The 19,531-nt window shown below is 32.3% G+C and overlaps 1 protein-coding gene across 7 annotated transcripts in view; it reads right to left on the bottom strand.

Annotated features, from left to right (window-relative positions):
* ChAT (Choline acetyltransferase) overlaps positions 1–19,531 on the bottom strand; it is a 210,215-nt gene that overhangs the window by 8,463 nt on the left and 182,221 nt on the right. For 5 of the 7 annotated variants that reach the window (XM_068366877.1, XM_068366880.1, XM_068366882.1 and 2 more), the window contains 4 exons: positions 17,468–17,643; positions 7,241–7,342; positions 5,664–5,977; positions 3,235–3,357 (listed from right to left, as the gene is read on the bottom strand). In XM_068366877.1, the coding sequence (XP_068222978.1) occupies positions 3,235–3,357; positions 5,664–5,977; positions 7,241–7,342; positions 17,468–17,643 (715 nt within the window). The remainder of the gene's footprint in view (positions 1–3,234; positions 3,358–5,663; positions 5,978–7,240; positions 7,343–17,467; positions 17,644–19,531) is intronic. The other 2 variants (XM_068366879.1, XM_068366881.1) reach the window with 1 other exon arrangement.

The raw sequence follows: 19,531 nt of genomic DNA, 5'->3' as shown, positions 1-19,531 counted from the left end.
AAAAAAAAAAAAACAAAGATAGAATGTACTATTGATAATGTTAAATCACTAAATAACATCTGATCTTTCCAGCACATTATAGAATAGTATTCAACCAGAAAACAAAAATAAAGATAGAATGTACTATTGATAGTGTTAAATCACTAAATAACATCTGATCTTTCTAGCACATTATAGAATACAGTAGTATTCAGCCAAAAAACAAAAACAAAGATAGAATGTACTATTGATAATGTTAAATCACTAAATAACATCTGATCTTTCTAGCACATTATAGAATACAGTAGTATTCAGTCTAAAAACGAAAGCAAAGATAGAATGTACTATTGGTAATGTTAAATCACTAAATAACATCTGATCTTTCTAGCACATTATAGAATAGTATTCAGCCAAAAAACAGAAACAAAGATAGCATATACTGAAAACATAATTTTATGACAAGTATTCTACTTATTACTATATAGGATAATGAACTTATTTTTAGGTTATGGTAATGCTCTGGGTAAATTTTACATCTAAAGGAAATAGGGAGAATGCTGAGAGGATTAGTGTTAAAAGCTATAAAACATGTTTATTTTTGTTTTCATTTTATTAAGTGATTTGTTCATATTTTAGACATTCACGTTACTACTGTTTTTGTCAATGCTTGAAAAGAGACCTTAGAATGGCAGCTGACTTTCACATGAAATGTGAGCTGGTGTACTTGTATCCAAGTTCAACTCTTTTATATAATTCATAAGTAGGAAACGAGCATACACATGTAGATACACGCAAATACCGATATAACATATCATTTATGTGGACTACGAAAGTAGGGAAAGTAGATTATATCTATTTTTAATATTTTTTTCGGATACAGAAAAGATTTCAAGTGCTTTAATTTTTTCAAAATACATATAAACAACACTTGATTATCGGTCAAGTTGATTGATAACGACATTGTTAATATTGACCCTCTTAAATTTTCCCTATATTCATGTATGTTAATCACGCCTTTTAATGTCTTACGTCATACCTGATGGACATCTTTAGCGATTTTTTTTCTTTTTGTAGGCAGTTACGTTTCGTGGATGCTAATAGAAATTTAACGAGTTTCCTTACGACCACGATTTTTTGTTATGCACAAAATGGCCTCGTATCCATCTTCAAACTTCTTGGGTCATTGATCCTAAAGCAGATTTAGGGGGCAACTCTCTCTCTCTCTCTCTCTCTCTCTCTCTCTCTCTCTCTCTCTCTCTCTCTCTCTCTCTCTCTCTCTCTCTCAGTATCTTAAGATCTAGCCCTTTCTTTTACGATTGACATAGCGAATATTCCAGTATGGTCGGTGGCGACAACCAAAATTGATGTTATGGGGATCCATTTAAAGTTACTGTAATAACGCCGAAAAGTTATGGTGTTCATCTAAAAGTGGATAGTGAAAGATACATTACATGACGTGGTCTTTGATAAGCGAGGAGTGTTTTATGTTCAAAATCATAGGGAGATATTCCCCCATCTCTCTCTCTCTCTCTCTCTCTCTCTCTCTCTCTCTCTCTCTCTCTCCTCTCTCTCTCTCTCTCTCTCTCTCTCAAGCTTGGAATTGACATGTTCCAAAGACTTTCTTGATGTAAAATTTCTTTACTCAAAATAGGAAAACTTAGCTTTTTTAACAGGTAATTTTCTTTCATATTTACTATTTTGAACCAGAAAACGTATATTTCGTAATTCTTGGATCTATAGCAAATATAACCCCATTAAACAAGGATGGGTAGATAATGTTTGAAAAACAGGTATATGAGATCTCAAGTCAAAATTAGAACTTGTATGAAACATACATCGTCCTATAAAAATCTTGTGATAGAATTGAGAAGCTAAGTTGAGGTGGTTCAGAATGCAAGTTTTTGAGTAATGAAGTGATTATGATGGAAGTCAAACGTATGGGAACATTCAGATAACTTTGTTTCTTGTTTGGGGTGGAAGGGGGTCGAGTCAAGTTGTCATGTCTTCATGGCTGTTTAACGTCATTATAGATGGTGTGATGCTACAGGCCAGAGGAAGGATAGTGGTTTTCATGAATGGAGCGTAGACTGATTAATGTTTACAGATTATCGGGAAACAACAGAAAATATCTAAAGAGTTTGAACTTGCCTGCAAGAGAAGAATGTTAAAAGGAAATGTTAGCTAGAGTAAGGTTCTGAGAATATATGGGAAGTGTAAGATGGAGTAACGAGTGCACAGTATATATGAATAGTAAATGAAGGAAAGAGGGTTATTCAAATAAACCTGTGTATCAACATAACTGATGTTTGTAAGATGAGATTAAGTGAAGAAACATAATCCTTAGAAGAGACTTGAATTGTCTGAAGAAACCAAGGTGCAAAGGCATGAGGGGATTATCGAGTTAAGTTTCCTTTGCAGAAATCGGATGTTTAGTTTAAATGAAAGTAAATGATTGGAGTTTTTTAAACCACATGTTATTGTGAGTGTGTAATTCAACAATGATTCTGGAACTTGACAATAGCAAACAGGTTGTTAACTTCAAGTCTTTCTCAGTGTTATACTTTGCTTCTGGCAAAGTATTTAGTTTTTTGAATTTTTATTTGTTCTTTCCCTTTCTCTCAAAACTTCGTATATATTTCTAAACAAAAAATTAATTGGGTTTATAGTTTCCTGATGATTTTGTTTTATTCCATCACATTTTTACAGCTTTCCTTTTGCGCATTATAGGCTGCTCCAGAAATTTGTCTTATAATAGCATTTATCAGGTTGCCATCAGTTATTTTCCTTTTCTAACATGATTTTCATTGCAAGTATTAATTTCGCTTTACTTTTGGCTGAATTATTCTTTGTTTTGATGGTGTTATTGATTGAAAGAGAACAAATAAAACACATATCTGAAATAGGATGAGGATTAACAAAATAAAGCTGCTAAATGGTTTCAGATTTTCAAGTTGGTATGGATGCACATGTGAAACCATACAATAAATATTTCATGAGATGGTTTATGTGAAGTAAGCAGTTGAAATTAGAACCAAATTTTCATTAAATATTTATATTTAAAACCTAAAATTGAATAGGGACAAAGTTAGAGCTTTAAAGATAAGTATAATACATCGTGCAATGTAGTGTTGAAATACGTAACTCCATTGAAGTGAGAAAAAACATAATAACTGAATTTATAGATGATATTGTCGTCCAAGATTAATATTTGTAAAGTTATGGTTTTCATAAAGAGGATTGTTAAAATATATTTACCTAAAGAAAGCTAACTGTAGTGCCAATTGAATGAAGGCGTCAGGAGAACATTTAGTTTTCTTCATGAAGCCTCTTCCGTAGCCGAGGTACCGTAGGATGCGGAAGTCGAGATCCTCTACTAACCTATAATTAGACATTGAAATGCACATATTTCAATTTACTTGAAAGGAATTGTATGCTTTATTTTGTAAGTTTTATTTTAATTTAAACACTATGAGAATTATTTTCGCTCTCAGTTTGTAAAGTTACAAGTTTCTTGAAGTTCTTCAATCTGTTAATAATCACTTGATAAGTAGATATACACAATATATTAACAGTAGCCATAATTAGTAAATTCAGTATGGTATGAGTTTTAGATATTAGTTAATCCACTATGAAGGAAATCCTTGTCTAATTAAGTAAAGTCAAGCTTTTCGTAAAGTATGCATTCAATTTTTTTCTATATACTCTTCTATGTATAGGGTCCAGTATGAATGATTTTTTTTCCCCTTCCGAATAGACCAACACAGAGCTGTTAGTTTACGTATAGCCATGCCACTGGCAAGGCATCTACACTAAACAGTAAGACAACATTGCGGAAATTTTGCCAATAACTGAATATAAACAGAATTTCAACATACTTGCCAAATCTTAGAAGTGCATGAGCTTAGAAGATAAGAATCTACTCCCATAGAGGGAAAAAATCTTTATAAATTCAGATTAAAGCGCATTCCTCTGTATATAATGAAAAGGTGATTCCTTGTCTTGAATTATTATTATTATTTTTTTAGATTTTTCATAATTGTTTCTATTTCTTGGTGTTGATACGATTCATAATACTGTATAATGAATGTTTTCCTTTGTAATTTATATAAAAAAAAGTTTTACAAGCTTTTATTGTATATCCATGGCGATCTTATATTATTTCCGTGTCGTTGGCTTGTTTTCAGTTTTTTTATAATGACACCAGACGTATGTCGAAACGTAAAAAGTAAATAATAAGAAAAGTGTTATGGTTGCACTTCACCTACAAATTCTAATTTTATATATATATATATATATATATATATATATATATATATATATATATATATATATATATACATACATACATACACTGTATGTATAGAACCTTTTGTTACAAGTATCTTTTAACTCGAGGAAATTGGAAAGCAATCAGGATTTTATATATTACTGTTTCTAAATCACAAATCACTGGCTTCCCTTCTTCACCTTCTCTCTCTCTCTCTCTCTCTCTCTCTCTCTCTCTCTCTCTCTCTCTCTCTCTCTCTCTCTCTCTCTCTCTCTCTCTCTCTCTCTCTCTTTTATAAAATTTAGTTGATTTCCAAAATCGTAACTGAAAATATTCCAACTTTTGTTCCTTACCACTATTAAGGTAAAATTCTGGAACTGGTTTTTTTTTTTTTTTTTTTTTTTTTTTTTTTTTTTTTTTTTTTTTTTTTTTTTTTTTTTTTTTAAATTCCAGTTGTATTGTACTGGATTACGAATATTCCATTCATCTGTGACCAAACATTCCACATTCCATGGCCATTTGTCGTTGGCAAGTACTTACGAGACCATCATATCCTGCACAGAAAGTAAAGTCACACGTACCCCTACGCCACGAGCGAAAGTTCACCCAGATGAGGCTTCGGCAGGCAAGCAGCGAATTTATTTACCGACAATCAATGTCTCATTTCCATGTAATTTTAAAGAAAAGAAAAATATCTGTCGTCTCCAGATAGATTCCTGGTTAAAATTGATTGCAAGTGTAAAAAAATTACATCAAGAGTCCAGAAAGTATAAATTAAGTGATTCTTGTAGTAATAGTGAACGTTATTCAAAAGATAGATCTCATGACATTTTAATTTCTGAAGTTAGGGGTTATAGTTTATGCAATAATTACCATCACTAAGCTTTGAACAATAGCGTACTCCGGGATTTATGGACGTGTGGAATGCATTGAGTAAATTTCCTTTATTTCTTGTGGGCAAAATTGTCTATGGCTATGAGTATTTTAGGTTGAGAGCTTGTTCTTAGAAGCAATTAAACTTGTAACCCTAGGTTCTACTCTCTCTCTCTCTCTCTCTCTCTCTCTCTCTCTCTCTCTCTCTCTCTCTCTCTCTCTCTCTCTCTCTCTCTCTCTCTCTCTCTCTCTCTCTCTCAACTTTAAATTGTTTCCCATTATTGTAAAAGTATTAAAGTAAAAAGCAAGTTTTTGCCCACAAATTATTGATCAATATTTATGGCAAGATTATCAATTTTCTCTGTAGTCCTAAAGATATTAATTGGTTCATTTATACACACGAGTTCCTATCTGGTACATTTTATAGCAAGAAGAATTGAAATGTAAATGCATATTTGAGCTCTCTTCTTCGTTTATTATTTTATGCCTTCATTGGATGATATTGAATCTTGAAAATACGAAAGTGTTGTAAGCCAAATCTTACCTGTCAACGCGGTCAGCCGATTCCTGTATACGTCTGTAGATAACAGGGGTCACTTTCCATTCTAGTTTGGTAGGATTCGGTGCAGCTTCTTCGGGTGCTGGGAACCCAGTGTTATTGACTGTCGAGTCCTGTGGTTCTGAGACGGCAATCTCCTCTTGGGGAGGGTGTACTTCCTCAGTTTCTTCTGGAGGAGGAGCCTGTGTATCAGCTGCAATGGCCTGTAGAACCTGCTCGACCAGTTGAATGACAACAATTCCCTCTGCACAAGAGTGTTCGTAGCACAAGCCGCACCACCCGTCGCTTGTGACAACAAACTTTAAATCAAATAGAAAAAAAAAAGCTTATCCAAATTTCAGGTATATGAGTACATGGACGAATAGATAGGTGTAATAGGTATTTTACTGACAGATAAAGTGTTAGAAAGTAACCAGTCTAATACATTTGTTATATATCATCACTAGATTTTTTATAAATGATGATTGGAGAAGTTATGTGCGACATATTGTCTGATAAATGTGCATTAATATATCATTCCTATGCCAAAATCTTCTTCTTCTAATGATATAGAGAAAATGGACGTTGTGTTAACAGAGCTCACTGCATGTAATTTTACGAATTCAAATTCATCTATGGAAAAGAACTTATAGGATGTAATATATAGAGATACTTTGATTAAAAATGAAGCCTAATCCTTATAAAAACCAAATTCATTTGAGAAGCGCATTAACAATAATGATAGAACTTTTAAGAAAATGTGTTTTAAGTGTATCCACACATGTCAGGAATTCCTTTTTAGCGAATACATCACTGTCATGTTTAAAATAAATGAAATCAGTGCCCATCAGGCATGTGGCTGTCACTTGACAATAATAAGTCTCCAATAAGTTATAACTAAATAAAATTAAACTGCGACTGGTTGATGACTGGTCTGTCATTAATCATCATCTAGTCAGCCACTAGGCTGTGTCAAAGTTGACAATCATCTGTGACTTTCGATTAGCTAGAATTGGTTAATTAGGTAGCTAACAATTATCTTCACGACCGAATAAATCTGCAACTTGTTTTTGACTGCAAACTTAATCTGCCAAAAAATTCTCCGACCTGTCCAAAGTGGTCGCTTGTAATTGTCTGGTTTTTTTTTTTTTCAGACGAGTAGGGCACTACGAGAATAATTTGAAAATAATATATATGTTACCTTGCCACATGCTAGTCATAAGTCTGGAAATAAATATTTATGACAGTGTATGACATACTTCAGTGTAGTGTGGACGTAGATTTGGTTATATTGAATTTTAAAATTGCTAACTATTATCTGTAAAAGATATTTTTGGGCAAAGGTACTAAAGGAAGTAATTTGTAATATATTTAAGGTAATTTTACTCAGTATTTTTTAAAGAATGTTAAACTACAATATTTCTCTATACTGAGTCTGATGGGCAAATAACAGTTGAAAACACTAACTACTATATATGAAAAAGACTTTTAACTTGGTTAAGAAACAACATCCTCCTCTATCTAAAATAGGCCACGTTGCTAAAGTGAATCTAACTATGAAATAACTTTATCTCTTTACTTACCTGGACGGTCTTGTCGAACCACCTGTTAGCACTATTATGATTGAAACCCCCGCCATGGATCATTTGATGACCTGCGTTGACCTCGTCGCGAAGTGTTAACTCCTGAAAAGTTAGGGATTTACAATTTTGTTATTGAATTAGAATATTCTAGTACCCCTGTTTAAAAACACCTTTTAATCCTGCTTTAGTATTATTATTTCCTAATATTTTTGTGAGGATTTTTATTTATTATAGTTCTAAATATAGTTTCAGTTTTACTTTTACCCAAATTGAACATTCCATCCTTTAAAACTTATGTAAATTTTTGCCCTTATAATTTTATTCAAAAAACATTTATGCCTCAAAATGTATTTTATTCATATTTTTAGCCTGTCAATATTGTTAGCTACAAGTAAAATTGTAGGAAACTGATGATACATGTACATTTTTTTTTTCATTTCCAAAATATTCCACAATTTTAAAATTGATTGTTTTGAGGTCCATGCATTAAGTTTAAGAATTGTAAGGTTAATTTTGGTATTAGGCTTGAAGGTTTCACATGGAAATTAAGGATCTTTGCATGATATTACTGAAATAGAAATATGCGATAATAATCAACCTCAGTGGAATCTGTGATCACCTTTTATTGTATTTTCATTTATTTATTCTAACTTTTCTTTTAATATTTTGTGATCCCATTTCTTGGATATATTTATAAAATCTTAGAGAGCAAGAATCTTTAAAATTAAAAAGACACGTTAATTCATATGGCATTGAGAGGCATAAAACTGGTATGTTTAAAGGAAAGACACGTGTACTATGACTTACATTCAAATTGTTTTAATGGATGACTTCTCCTATTCTGATGATTTTTCTATGAGATTAGATTTGAGATCAATTCAGGCTTATTCATATTCCAGTTCTTATAGATTTACTTTCAAGAAGATTAATTTATTATTCTTCGAATATTAGCCTTGTTGAAACTCAGAATGTATTTTGAAACCTCAATTAACGAGAATTGCCTTTTTAAAGGTGGGAATTCTTTTAATTATTTCATTTTCATCAAGTACTATGCACGAAACTGAATGTTTAGCAATAACTGTTTACTAAATTAAGGTTCTTCTATTTGACAGTACTCTCTCTCTCTCTCTCTCTCTCTCTCACTCTCTCTCTCTCTCTCTCTCTCTCTCTCTCTCTCTCTCTCTCTCTCTCACCAAGAGGTATTTTTGATAGTAGGTATGGGATTCCTGAAGTGAATGGAAATTGTGTTTGAAAAGATTAATGGGAATACATGGCTATCAAAGTAGAATTATTTATATGTGAAAGATAAAATGGCGAGGAAAAAATTCTCAGGTTATGTGGTGCAAGTACAAAGCAGGTCGAAATGTTAGTTACTAAAATTAAAGGAGGGGGGGGGGGCATTATCCAAAGGTTTTCCCGTTCATTATGGGGTTGATGCAAAATTTTAGACAGGAAAGATGATACAAGTTTGCGAGCGTAATAGGATGAAAATGAAAACTCACTTAAGTAGATGAATAGATGAGAACATGGGTTGTTTTAAATAGTTGAGAGAATATATGGAAAGTAAGGAAAGTTAAAACACGTAATATAGGATCAACAAGGATTGTTTGTAGTTAGGACAGGGTGGTAGGAAGAAGGAAGGGAAACGGAGTGATAGGAAGAAAAAAGCGAGGTGTTTAGTAAAAAATATAATTTGATTTATTCTTGATGCAGTTTCATAGAAAATATACTGTGCATGTATACAAGTAGATGCATATTATTAGCAAAGAATAGGAAAGAAAAAGAAAGTAAGTAATGAAGATAAGTGGATTAATATAAACAAGAACTTTGAGAGTAATAGTTGTTTAAAGGAAATTTCACATAAAGGCAGTTTGATGAACAAATGGATTTCAGGATAATACATGTAAACAGAGAGTGATGCAGCAAGTATTTTGAATATTTACTGATAGTAAGAGATAGATGTAAGAAATGATTGTAATGCTCAATTACTTACACTTACCCCCTTGTAAGTGTAAGTTTTTAAGTTTGTTTAAAGTGACTGTTGAATGATCAAGAAGGGAAATTAAGATGTGAAAGACTATGAGTTTACAAGTGCAATGGTTCTAGAGCAGGGTATGAGAGGATTAATTGCTTTTGTTTACGGAATGGTAACAGTAGAGTGCCAAAGAATTGAAGAGGGCATAATGTTTCTTTTTGCACTTGATGGAAAATTCCAAATGTTACTCCATCAGGTAAATGGGGTTGTCGTTTGCCACTCAATTCTAAAACTCCTATTTTGTGAAGTTTTTAAAAATAGTTGCTAGCAAAACCTCTTGAATGTATATGCTGGAAGTGATCATTTATTCCTGTGCTTTTGCACTCTAGGTATTTCAAGATAATTGATGCTATTGGTGCTCCTCTTACAATATCCAATGTTGTGGAGAAATAACCTGATGCTGGTTATGAGCGTGCATGATTGGCTCTTAAATGTAGTACTACTTTTGACCATATTGTTTATACGGCCCTTGCATTTTTACTGAAATAAATAGAAGTGAGAGTATCGTTTCTTAGTAGTATTACTGAATTTTTTTACTAATAGATTACAGAGAGTAATTGTTGATGAACGATAGAGTAACTACAGAAATATAATGTATGATATTCCTCAGAGTAGTGTTTACATGTACATGATATATTTGTTAGCCTTAAAAGCAAGGTGTTTGCCTGTGCAGACGATGGGACTTTTTGTGCATTGTTTCCATTATATGAGCCTAGACTTAAGGATGCTGAATCTTGAAAAAGACAGATAGCTAAAAATGGCACATCGCTCAGTTTATGGGGGTTAAAATTGACACTAATAAATAAACTCGATTAGATTATTAGTAGGAGTTTTTCATTGTGGTTTTTCCTTGTTCTTACTTACCTGCAGCTCTTGTAGAATTCTAAGGGTCATTCTTGACTTCTAATTCCCATATGAGAAATATATACGGTCTGCCTCTTCCTCAGTTGCAAAAAATTGGTATCTAAGAAATATCTCAAGATATTAGATATTTGAAAGCCTTACTATCCTGAAGACATGTTTTAATACATTGTTTTCGTCTACGTTTCAATATTGCTAACATATCGGGTCTTCACCAACAGACTCTCATATTGAATGGCTTGATAGAAACTTAGTATATTGAACTCTTTATCCTGTGGTTTATGTTATGCAAGATTGCTCATACTACTTACCATCTTTGTATTTAGATATTCACATACTATACTTTGTTTCCAGGAATACTGGCTCAATACAACACCGTATTCTAGATGCTTTGTTCTAGCTGTATTAAGGTTTGAAATGATCATCCTAATCAAATAATTGAATCATTAGAATTAGGAACAAAATCTTTCTTGTTTAGCAGATAGGTTATAAGTTTCGTTTCATTGCAAACATGTAATTGTTCATTTGACATAGTTATATATGTAATAATCTTTTATTTACAATTTATTTTTTCAAATTTTATTCCTCCTTTCTCCTTTTTCCGCATAGGGTAGCTATCCCTGTTGGGGCCCTTGTGCTTGTATTGTAGCATTTCGCCACTATAGCTAGGGTTGAAGCTTGCCATATAATAAGGGAAATTGTTGTCATAATGATATAGAAAAACAGTATTCTAGGATTTTGATTGATAAAGTAAGGCATAAGACAAAAGGATTGAAAAGGAAGTGCAGTGGAAATTGATACACGGGAGCCAGTGATATGTTGATATGGGACAGTTTTGTGAGAAGTTTTAAACTTAAGGGAAAATATTTAATGTTGCACACTTTGACCGAGGAAATGTTTTTGATAGAATAAATTCAATGATATTTTGGAGTCTGTTTAGGATGTACGGTATAGAATGTGAGTTTTTGAGAGAGATTAAAAGTTTTGATGATATAGTAAAGCACTCGTTAGAATCTAACAGGTTCGTTTTAAGGGTGCGTCGAGCCAAGTATGTAATTTGTAGATAACATTATTAGACATCTATAAATGGGGTACTTTGAGAAATCAGAAGAGATGTAGATTAAAATCATTCATATACCAAAAACTGGATGAGAAAAGACCATGTAATAGATGATATATATTGATGAAGCAGTGCAGATTGAGAAGGAAAACGAATGACTTTTAAAGTGTTTGAAAGATGAGAAAACATTTGAGTAAGTGCAAGCAAGACTAAGGTTATGCAGGAAACTTGAAACCAGAAAATTGAAAAGTGATTGTTGATATTGAAAGCTATAAAAGAAAAATGGTTGATGCATATTTATATGGAAGTTAATGGATCTTGGTAGGACGTTTTTGAAAGAATAAGAGGAGGCTCCGGGTGTTCATAGATGCTAAAGTTGTAATATACGAAACATTGTTAAGCCAGCTTTCCTTTATGGAAGGGAAATGAAGATGTTGAATATGAATGGAAGACTAAAGCATGAAGATTTTGATATGAATTTGTTTCTTGTTGATTATATGAAACACAAGAAAGAAATTCTTTAGAATTTTTGAGATAGAACACTATTTTGAGAGTGAGCATTCATATGAAGAGAGTGGGAAGCAATAGATGGGTGAGAAAAGGAAGTTTTATGGAGAATTGGAGAGATGTGCTGTATAGGGCCTCAATATTAAAAAATAATGTGAGCGAAAAATTGCTAGTTAGAGTTTAATTGTGCATTTTGCTGCTGTTAAGCCTTTTGTGAAATTGTATGAAACAGCTTATGTTGGGGACGCCTTTTACCTCAAGGGGTTCAGCCATTATTCGGCTGATGGGAAAAGCGATTGGAACTGTGCCTTTTCTCATTTTTCTATTGTTGTTTCTTACTTTTAACATTTAAAACTTATGAGATTAGTTACGACCACACTAAAGAAAACTTAATTTCGAAACGGTTAATTTCGAACATGTGTCGGAAGGTCGAAGGAATTAAACAAAACCACAAAAAAAGTCTACTTTTTTCTGGACAGATGAGACAGACAGACACAAAGTCTACTATAGTGAATATGAAGATGTCAAAGTTATTTGAATCTTTTATAAATTATGGCTTATGTCCCACAACATTGGCTTCTTTGTTCTATTTTAAAATGGATGAGTGTTTTTTTTTTTCATGCTCATAATGGCTTCATCAGAGATTTATGACTCTAAATATGGTTGACTGGAATATAATAGTTTTCAATGAAAATTTATCTCCTTTTCAGTATTTCCTTGTCATGTTAATTCTCGTAAGATTTATTATTTTAAAAGTATGGCATTTTTTACAAATTTCACCATATTCATACGCAAACAAACACAATTTGTTATATATATATATATATATATATATATATATATATATATATATATATATATATATAAATATGTATATATATATATATTTACATATATATATCTATTTATGTATGTTGGTATATATATATATATATAGTATATATATATAAAGTATATATATATATATATATATATATATATATATATATATATATATATATATATATATATACATATATATATATATATAAACATTTGTGTGTGTTATAGCCCGAAAAAGAAAAGTGAAAAGACTTGGATGGAGTTAAAACTTTCGTATTATTGGTCGCTAACTCCAATCAAATTCTTATTCACTTTTAGTTTCATGCCACAGCACATACCGTATTTTATGATCATCGCGTATTAGCTGTCGGGATGTCTACAATACTCTCATCACACACACACACACACACACACACACACACACACACACACACACACACACACATATATATATATATATATATATATATATATATATATATATATATATATATATATATGTGTGTGTGTGTGTGTGTGTATGTGTGTGTTTGTATATAAATATACAATATATATATATATATATATATATATATATATATATATATATATATATATATATATATAACTAGTGATGCCACAACCCTAGTTGTAAAAGGAAGATGCTATAAGCTCAAGGGCTCCAATAGTGAAAAATAGCTCAGTGAGGAAAAGGAATATGAAAATAAATAAACGATATGAGAGAAAATGAGCAATTAAATAATGTATTTTAAAAACAGTAACAACATCAAAACGTATATTTAATGTTCAAACTAAAAAAAAGTCTAATATCAGTCTGTTCAACATCAGAATATTAGCTGCAACTTTGAACTTTTGAATTTCTAATGATTCAACAACCCCATTAGGAATATCATTTCACAGCTTGGTCATAGCTGGAATAACACTTTTAAAATACTGTGTAGTATTGCGCCTCATGGTGGAGAAGGCCTGACTATTAGAATCAACTGCATGCCTAGTATTACAGACAGGATGGAACTGTCCGGGAAAATCTGATTGTAATGGTTGGTCAGAATTATGAAAAATCTCATACAACATGCATAACGAACCAATTTAACGACGGTGCCAGAGATTGATAACTAGATAGGGAATAAGAAATCTGATAGACCATAAGTTCCTGTCCAACATGTTAAGAAGAGAATCAGCAGATAGAGACCAGACGAGAACAATACTCGAAACAAGTTAGAATGAAGGAATTCAAACACTTCTTCAGAATATATTGATCACCGAAAATCTTAAAGACTTTCTCAATAAGCCAATTTTTTGTGTAATTGAAGAAGACACAGACCTAATATGTTTTTCAAAAGTAAGTTTGCTGTCGAGAATCACACCTAAAATTTTAAGTCATACAGAGTTAAAGAAACATTATCAATGGAGAGATCCACATGTTAAGGAGCCACTGTCTTTGACCTACTTACAATCATACTTTGAGTTTTGTTAGGATTCAACTTGATGCCCCATGATTTGCACCATGCGCTAATTTTAGCTAGATCCCTATTATGGGATTCAGCAACCCCAGATCTACATTCAGGATATGGAATTGATACAAAGAGTGTAGCATCATCTGTATATGCAACAAGCTTGTTTTCTAGGTCAAACCACTTGTCATGTGTTTATAGTATGAAAAGTAATGGGCCAAGAACACTGCCCTGAGGAACACCAGACATCACATTCCTATACGCACTATGGTGCCCATCAACAACAACTCTTTGCGATCTATTGCTTAAAAAATCAATAATGATGCTAAGAAACGACCCACCAACTCCCAACTGTTTAAAAAAAAAAAAAAGCCCTCATGATTAACACGGTCAAAGGCAGCACTAAAATCAAAGACAATCTTACGAACTTCCTGACCACAATCAATGGATTTCTGTACAGCATTGGAGATTGTAAGAAGGGCATCACCTGCTCCAAGGCTTTTACGAAAACCAAATTGTAAACTAGGGAACAGATGATTATCTTCAACAAACCTGTTCAGACGTTTTGCCAAAAGACGTTCAAAAACTTTAGATAATATGGGAATTATGGAAATTGTGTGGTAATCAGCTAGACTTGATCTACCACGTACTCATTTACATAGTGGAGTAACGTTACAAATTACAAGTGCTGAAAGTTCGTCTTCTTGCTAACTTACGCAAAATAAGAGATAACTTTGGAGCTAAGAAATCTGCAGTCTTTATAATAAGCAAAGTAAAAATACCATTTGGGTCTACACCTCCAAGAGCATCAAGGTCCATCAAGAGATCTTCAATTTCACGGGATTGAAAAGGTAAAATAGTTAGTTTAGCCCCAGGAACACAGGAACGAGAAAGATCAGGTTTCTCATTACTCTGCTTACTGTCAAAGACATCAGCTAAAAGGGTTGACTTTTCCTTTGGACAGTGAGTGACAGAGCCATCTGGTTTAAGTAAAGGAGGAACTTTTGCATCTACACCAAAGAGTGCAGATTTAAAGGTAGTCTACCACTTATGTTCTTGGGTTGTACCAGAAAAGGTTTCTTTTATAGTTAAATTGTATTCCTTCTCAGTTGAAGCATAAATTCTGAGCAAAAGCTCTAAGCTTAGTATAATTATTCCAAGTCAAATTTGAGCTGTTACCTTTCCAAAGATGATAGGCCTCCTGCTTTTCCAAATAAGCACGTCTACAATCATCATTGAACCATGGTTTGTCCTTCACTCGGTACCTTGGCACACATTCCAGTCTGCTTGAGATTTCATATAAATCTTACATGAGTATGATACATCAGGGACAGGCTGCTCAGTCTTCACTACTAATGAAATCAAGGCATGATCAGATGTCCCAACTGAAGGACCAAGCTTACTTGTTATAACGTCATGAGAGTCAGTGTTTACGAGGTCCAAGCAGTTACCAGACCTGTGAATAGCTTCACTTATGATTTGCTCACAACCCGATTTAGAGACAAAGTCCAAAGCTCTTAAACCATGGCAATTGGTAGGAGAAACTGAATTCAACCACTCTCAATGGTGAGGAATGACATCTCCAACAAAGACCAAAGAGGCCTTTCTATCATCTTTTATCTTGGCCATAATGGTAAGAAGACAATCGAAGACAGAATCATCCATGTCTGGATTCCCGTAGATCGAACACAAATAAGAGTTGTTATGCCTGCCACAAACTTTTATTACCTGAATCTCATGACAACCACATTCATAGCAGGACTTATGAGAAGCAGAGTACTCATTCCTAATACACACCGCCATTCCCCTGGCCATAGGAATGGCATCCCATTTCAAAATGATTGGCTTCTTAAAACCAGTTATAAGGAGCTCAGATAAGTGCCTCATATTAGAAACCAAGGTGTCTGACCCAAAAAAATATCATGCTATCTGGACGCAACTGTAAGTTCTGAAATATTTGCATGAAGACCACGAATATCGCAATACAGTAGATGACATTGTCGAAATGTAGGCCGTACTGGTCCAGGATTTCGCTCAATATCTCCAGATCATACTTGAAAACTGAATTAACAAGAATAACTAAAACAATATCTGCAGAAACATAAGTAAAGTGATTGATCAAACCCATAGACTTAAGAAAAAAGTCGGAAAAACTGGTCAACATGGAGGAGCCTATACCTCATGCAAGACTAAATACATTCCAGGATAGCCGCTCCAACTGAAGGGAGGACAATAAGGAGGGTTTTGAAAAGAAAAAGAAACAGATAAGGAAAAGACAATCTCATGATAAACCACCAGGCATCCATGGCCCTTTTATTAAACCTGCCCAACACACCATTTCAAAAAACAAGAGGAAGGAAAAAAAAAGATAGAATAGTGTTCCAGAGTGTACTCTCAAGCAAGGAACTCTAATTATATATATATATATATATATATATATATATATATATATATATATATATATATATATATATATATATATATATATATATATATATATATATATATATATATATATATATATATATATATATATATATATATATATATGATTTTTATTTTGGCCTGTTTACATGAGGATATCAATATTGAAGAAGACACAGAAAGAATCACATACTGGAAAATACAAGAGACAAAAAATTTTGTATAGATTTTTAATACATTATTTTAGTTCCACAAAATTCTTCACCTTTAGAGGGTTTGGACACCCTTTTTCCGAAGAGATATAATTGAAGATTAAATTCATCTCTCAGTATTTAAATAGGATGCTAAAGAAATGTTATTTATACATAAGGTTCTCTTACATCACCTAGTTTTCGATGAAGACAAGATCGAACTGATAATATATAAAGTACTAAAGGAATTGTCCTCCATGACTGTCTGTATAGAGAATGCTAATGCCCTTTCTACAACTCGTGTTTTTATGTATGTAACATTGTTACCAAAGTGTCAACAAAGAAAGACACCAGGTGATAAGATCAGCAAGGACAGCTAGAATAAATAGACACAGAGATGTAAGCTTCACTTTCATTTCTTCTTAGGTAGGAGCAGCTTCATTGTTAGCTGAAGAATTAAGTATTGTTATAGTGAAAGGCCTAAATAGATCATTTATTTTCGCTAAGTGAATGTTGATCCTTTAGATAAGATTGCTATGTGAAGTATACTGATTAAGACATTGTTAGTTTTGTTGAGTTCCTAACTGATTTTAACTACTATTAGTCTTAAATTTATCAATTCTGCCTGTAGAAGATAGTTTTTGTTTACAGTGCTTATCAATATATATATTTTTTTAATACAGTAATTTGCAATATTATGAGTTTAACTTGACGTAATATTTTATTTCGAATTTAATGCAAATTCTATTATGATCATGTGCAGATGTTAACATTTCATAGACTATAAATTCTGTTTTTACCTTGTTGAGATAGACGGGATTTATGAAACTCATTACCAATTTCTGAAAAAAGAAAATACATTATCATACCCACCTCCCCGTTACCTACCGACGACTGACTATTCATGGTGAAACTGCTTGATCTTTTGGAGAGACTTGCTCGATGACTTGTTCTTGTTGCCAGATTAAATTTTGATGGAAGAGGGTCGTCAAAGCACAGAACCAAAACACTAGTCTCGATGATGTGAAGAGTTTTTTGATTTTCGGCATCTAGGAAAAAAGTTATGTCTAGTAAACATATTCATGATAGGAATAAATTTTATGACTACCTTACCTATTTACTTTCTTTGTCTGCCACACACATGCACACACAAATATATACATACATACATGCAAACACACACACACATATATATATATATATATATATATATATATGTATATATATATATATATATATATATATATATATATATATATATATATATATATATAATATATATGTGTGTGTGTTTATGTATATATATGTATATATATGTATTAGCATATATTATAATAGTTACAAAAGGAAAAGTGATTCCACTTGATTGGAGTGTATTGGAATCAAAATGGGAATCAAAATACAAGAATATCGTATTTAAACATTTAAAGGGAGACTTAACGGTCAATTTCTTAATGATCACAGATGTCTGATTTAAGAAAGGATAATTTTAGTATTTTCAATACTTTCTAAGCTACAACCATAGTTGGTAAAACAAGATGCTCTAAACTGGAGGGCTCCAACAGGAAAGATAGCTCAGTGAGGAAAGGAAATAATGAAATAAATAAACTGCAAGAAAAGTAATTAACAACTAAAATAAAATATTTCAAGAATACTAACAACATTAAAATATTTTTTTTTATGAATTAACTATTAAAACTTTAAATAAACAAGAGGGAGAGAAATAAGATAGAAAGGTGAACCTGAGTGTACATTCGTGCAAAAAAAACACTATCCTAAGAGTTCAAGCAAACAGATGATAGCTTATAATTAAAATAATACCTTGGGTATAGGTCATTAAAAGTGTTCAACAATATTTCTTTGGGTAAAGTCATTGATATGGATTAATGTCTTGGCATTCAACCGATCGATTCTATAATTTGAATTTAATCCAATGTGTAGCCAGAACAATATTAACGAACACCCGACAAAAATATAATTACATCCTGAGCATGGAATACCTTATATTACTTTATCATCATGTCCAAGCTATTCCTAATTGAAATGGTCTTACATATGTAACAACAGTACATTTAAACACTACCCTTATTTTTTGTTCTTTTCAAAAGGTACATAATTTAAGAAAACATTCTTGTAAGGGTTACAAAATAATCATGACATTCATTGTGTCTCTTTTTCCAACTACAATGAAGTAATTTCCTCTCTTGTCTGTAATACACACACACACACACACACACACACACACACACATATATATATATATATATATATATATATATATATATATATATATATATATATATATATATATATATACATACACACACACATACACACACATACACACACACAATCACATACTATACTATTGATTTGGATTCGGTTGACTATAAATTCTGCCGTACACCATGTAGAATACTGCGTTTAACAGTACAGTGGAAAAAATTGAACCATTTTTTATCGGATTTATATAGATGCCTTTGTAGTTATTGATTTTTGCCTTTTACTTTAGTTAGAAAAGCAAGATGCTATAAGCTCAAGTGCTCCAACATGGAAAAATTGCTCAGTGAAAAAAGAAAACGAGTAAATAAGATAAACTACAAGTAAAGAAGAAACAATCACAACCAAAATAAAATATCTTAAGAGTAGTAGCAACATTAAATCACATTTTTCATATACAAACTATTGAAACTTCAAAAAAAAAAAAAAAAAGGAAAAAAATAAGAAAGGACAGCGTGCCTGAGTGCACCCTTAAGCGAGAGAACTCCAATGCAAGACAGTGGAAGGCCATGGTACAGAAGCTCTGGCACTACCCAAGACTAGAGATCAATGGTTTGATTTTGGAGTGTCCTTTCAGAAGAGCTCTTTACCATAGCTAAAGTCTCTTGTTTCCTTACCAAGAGGAAAGTAGCCACTGAACAATTGCATTGCAATAGT

This window comes from Palaemon carinicauda, chromosome 44 (assembly GCF_036898095.1).
Source record: "Palaemon carinicauda isolate YSFRI2023 chromosome 44, ASM3689809v2, whole genome shotgun sequence".
Taxonomy (NCBI): domain Eukaryota; kingdom Metazoa; phylum Arthropoda; class Malacostraca; order Decapoda; family Palaemonidae; genus Palaemon; species Palaemon carinicauda.
The sequence above is the reverse complement of the archived record's forward strand: the minus strand, read 5'-3'. Positions and strand labels throughout refer to the sequence as shown.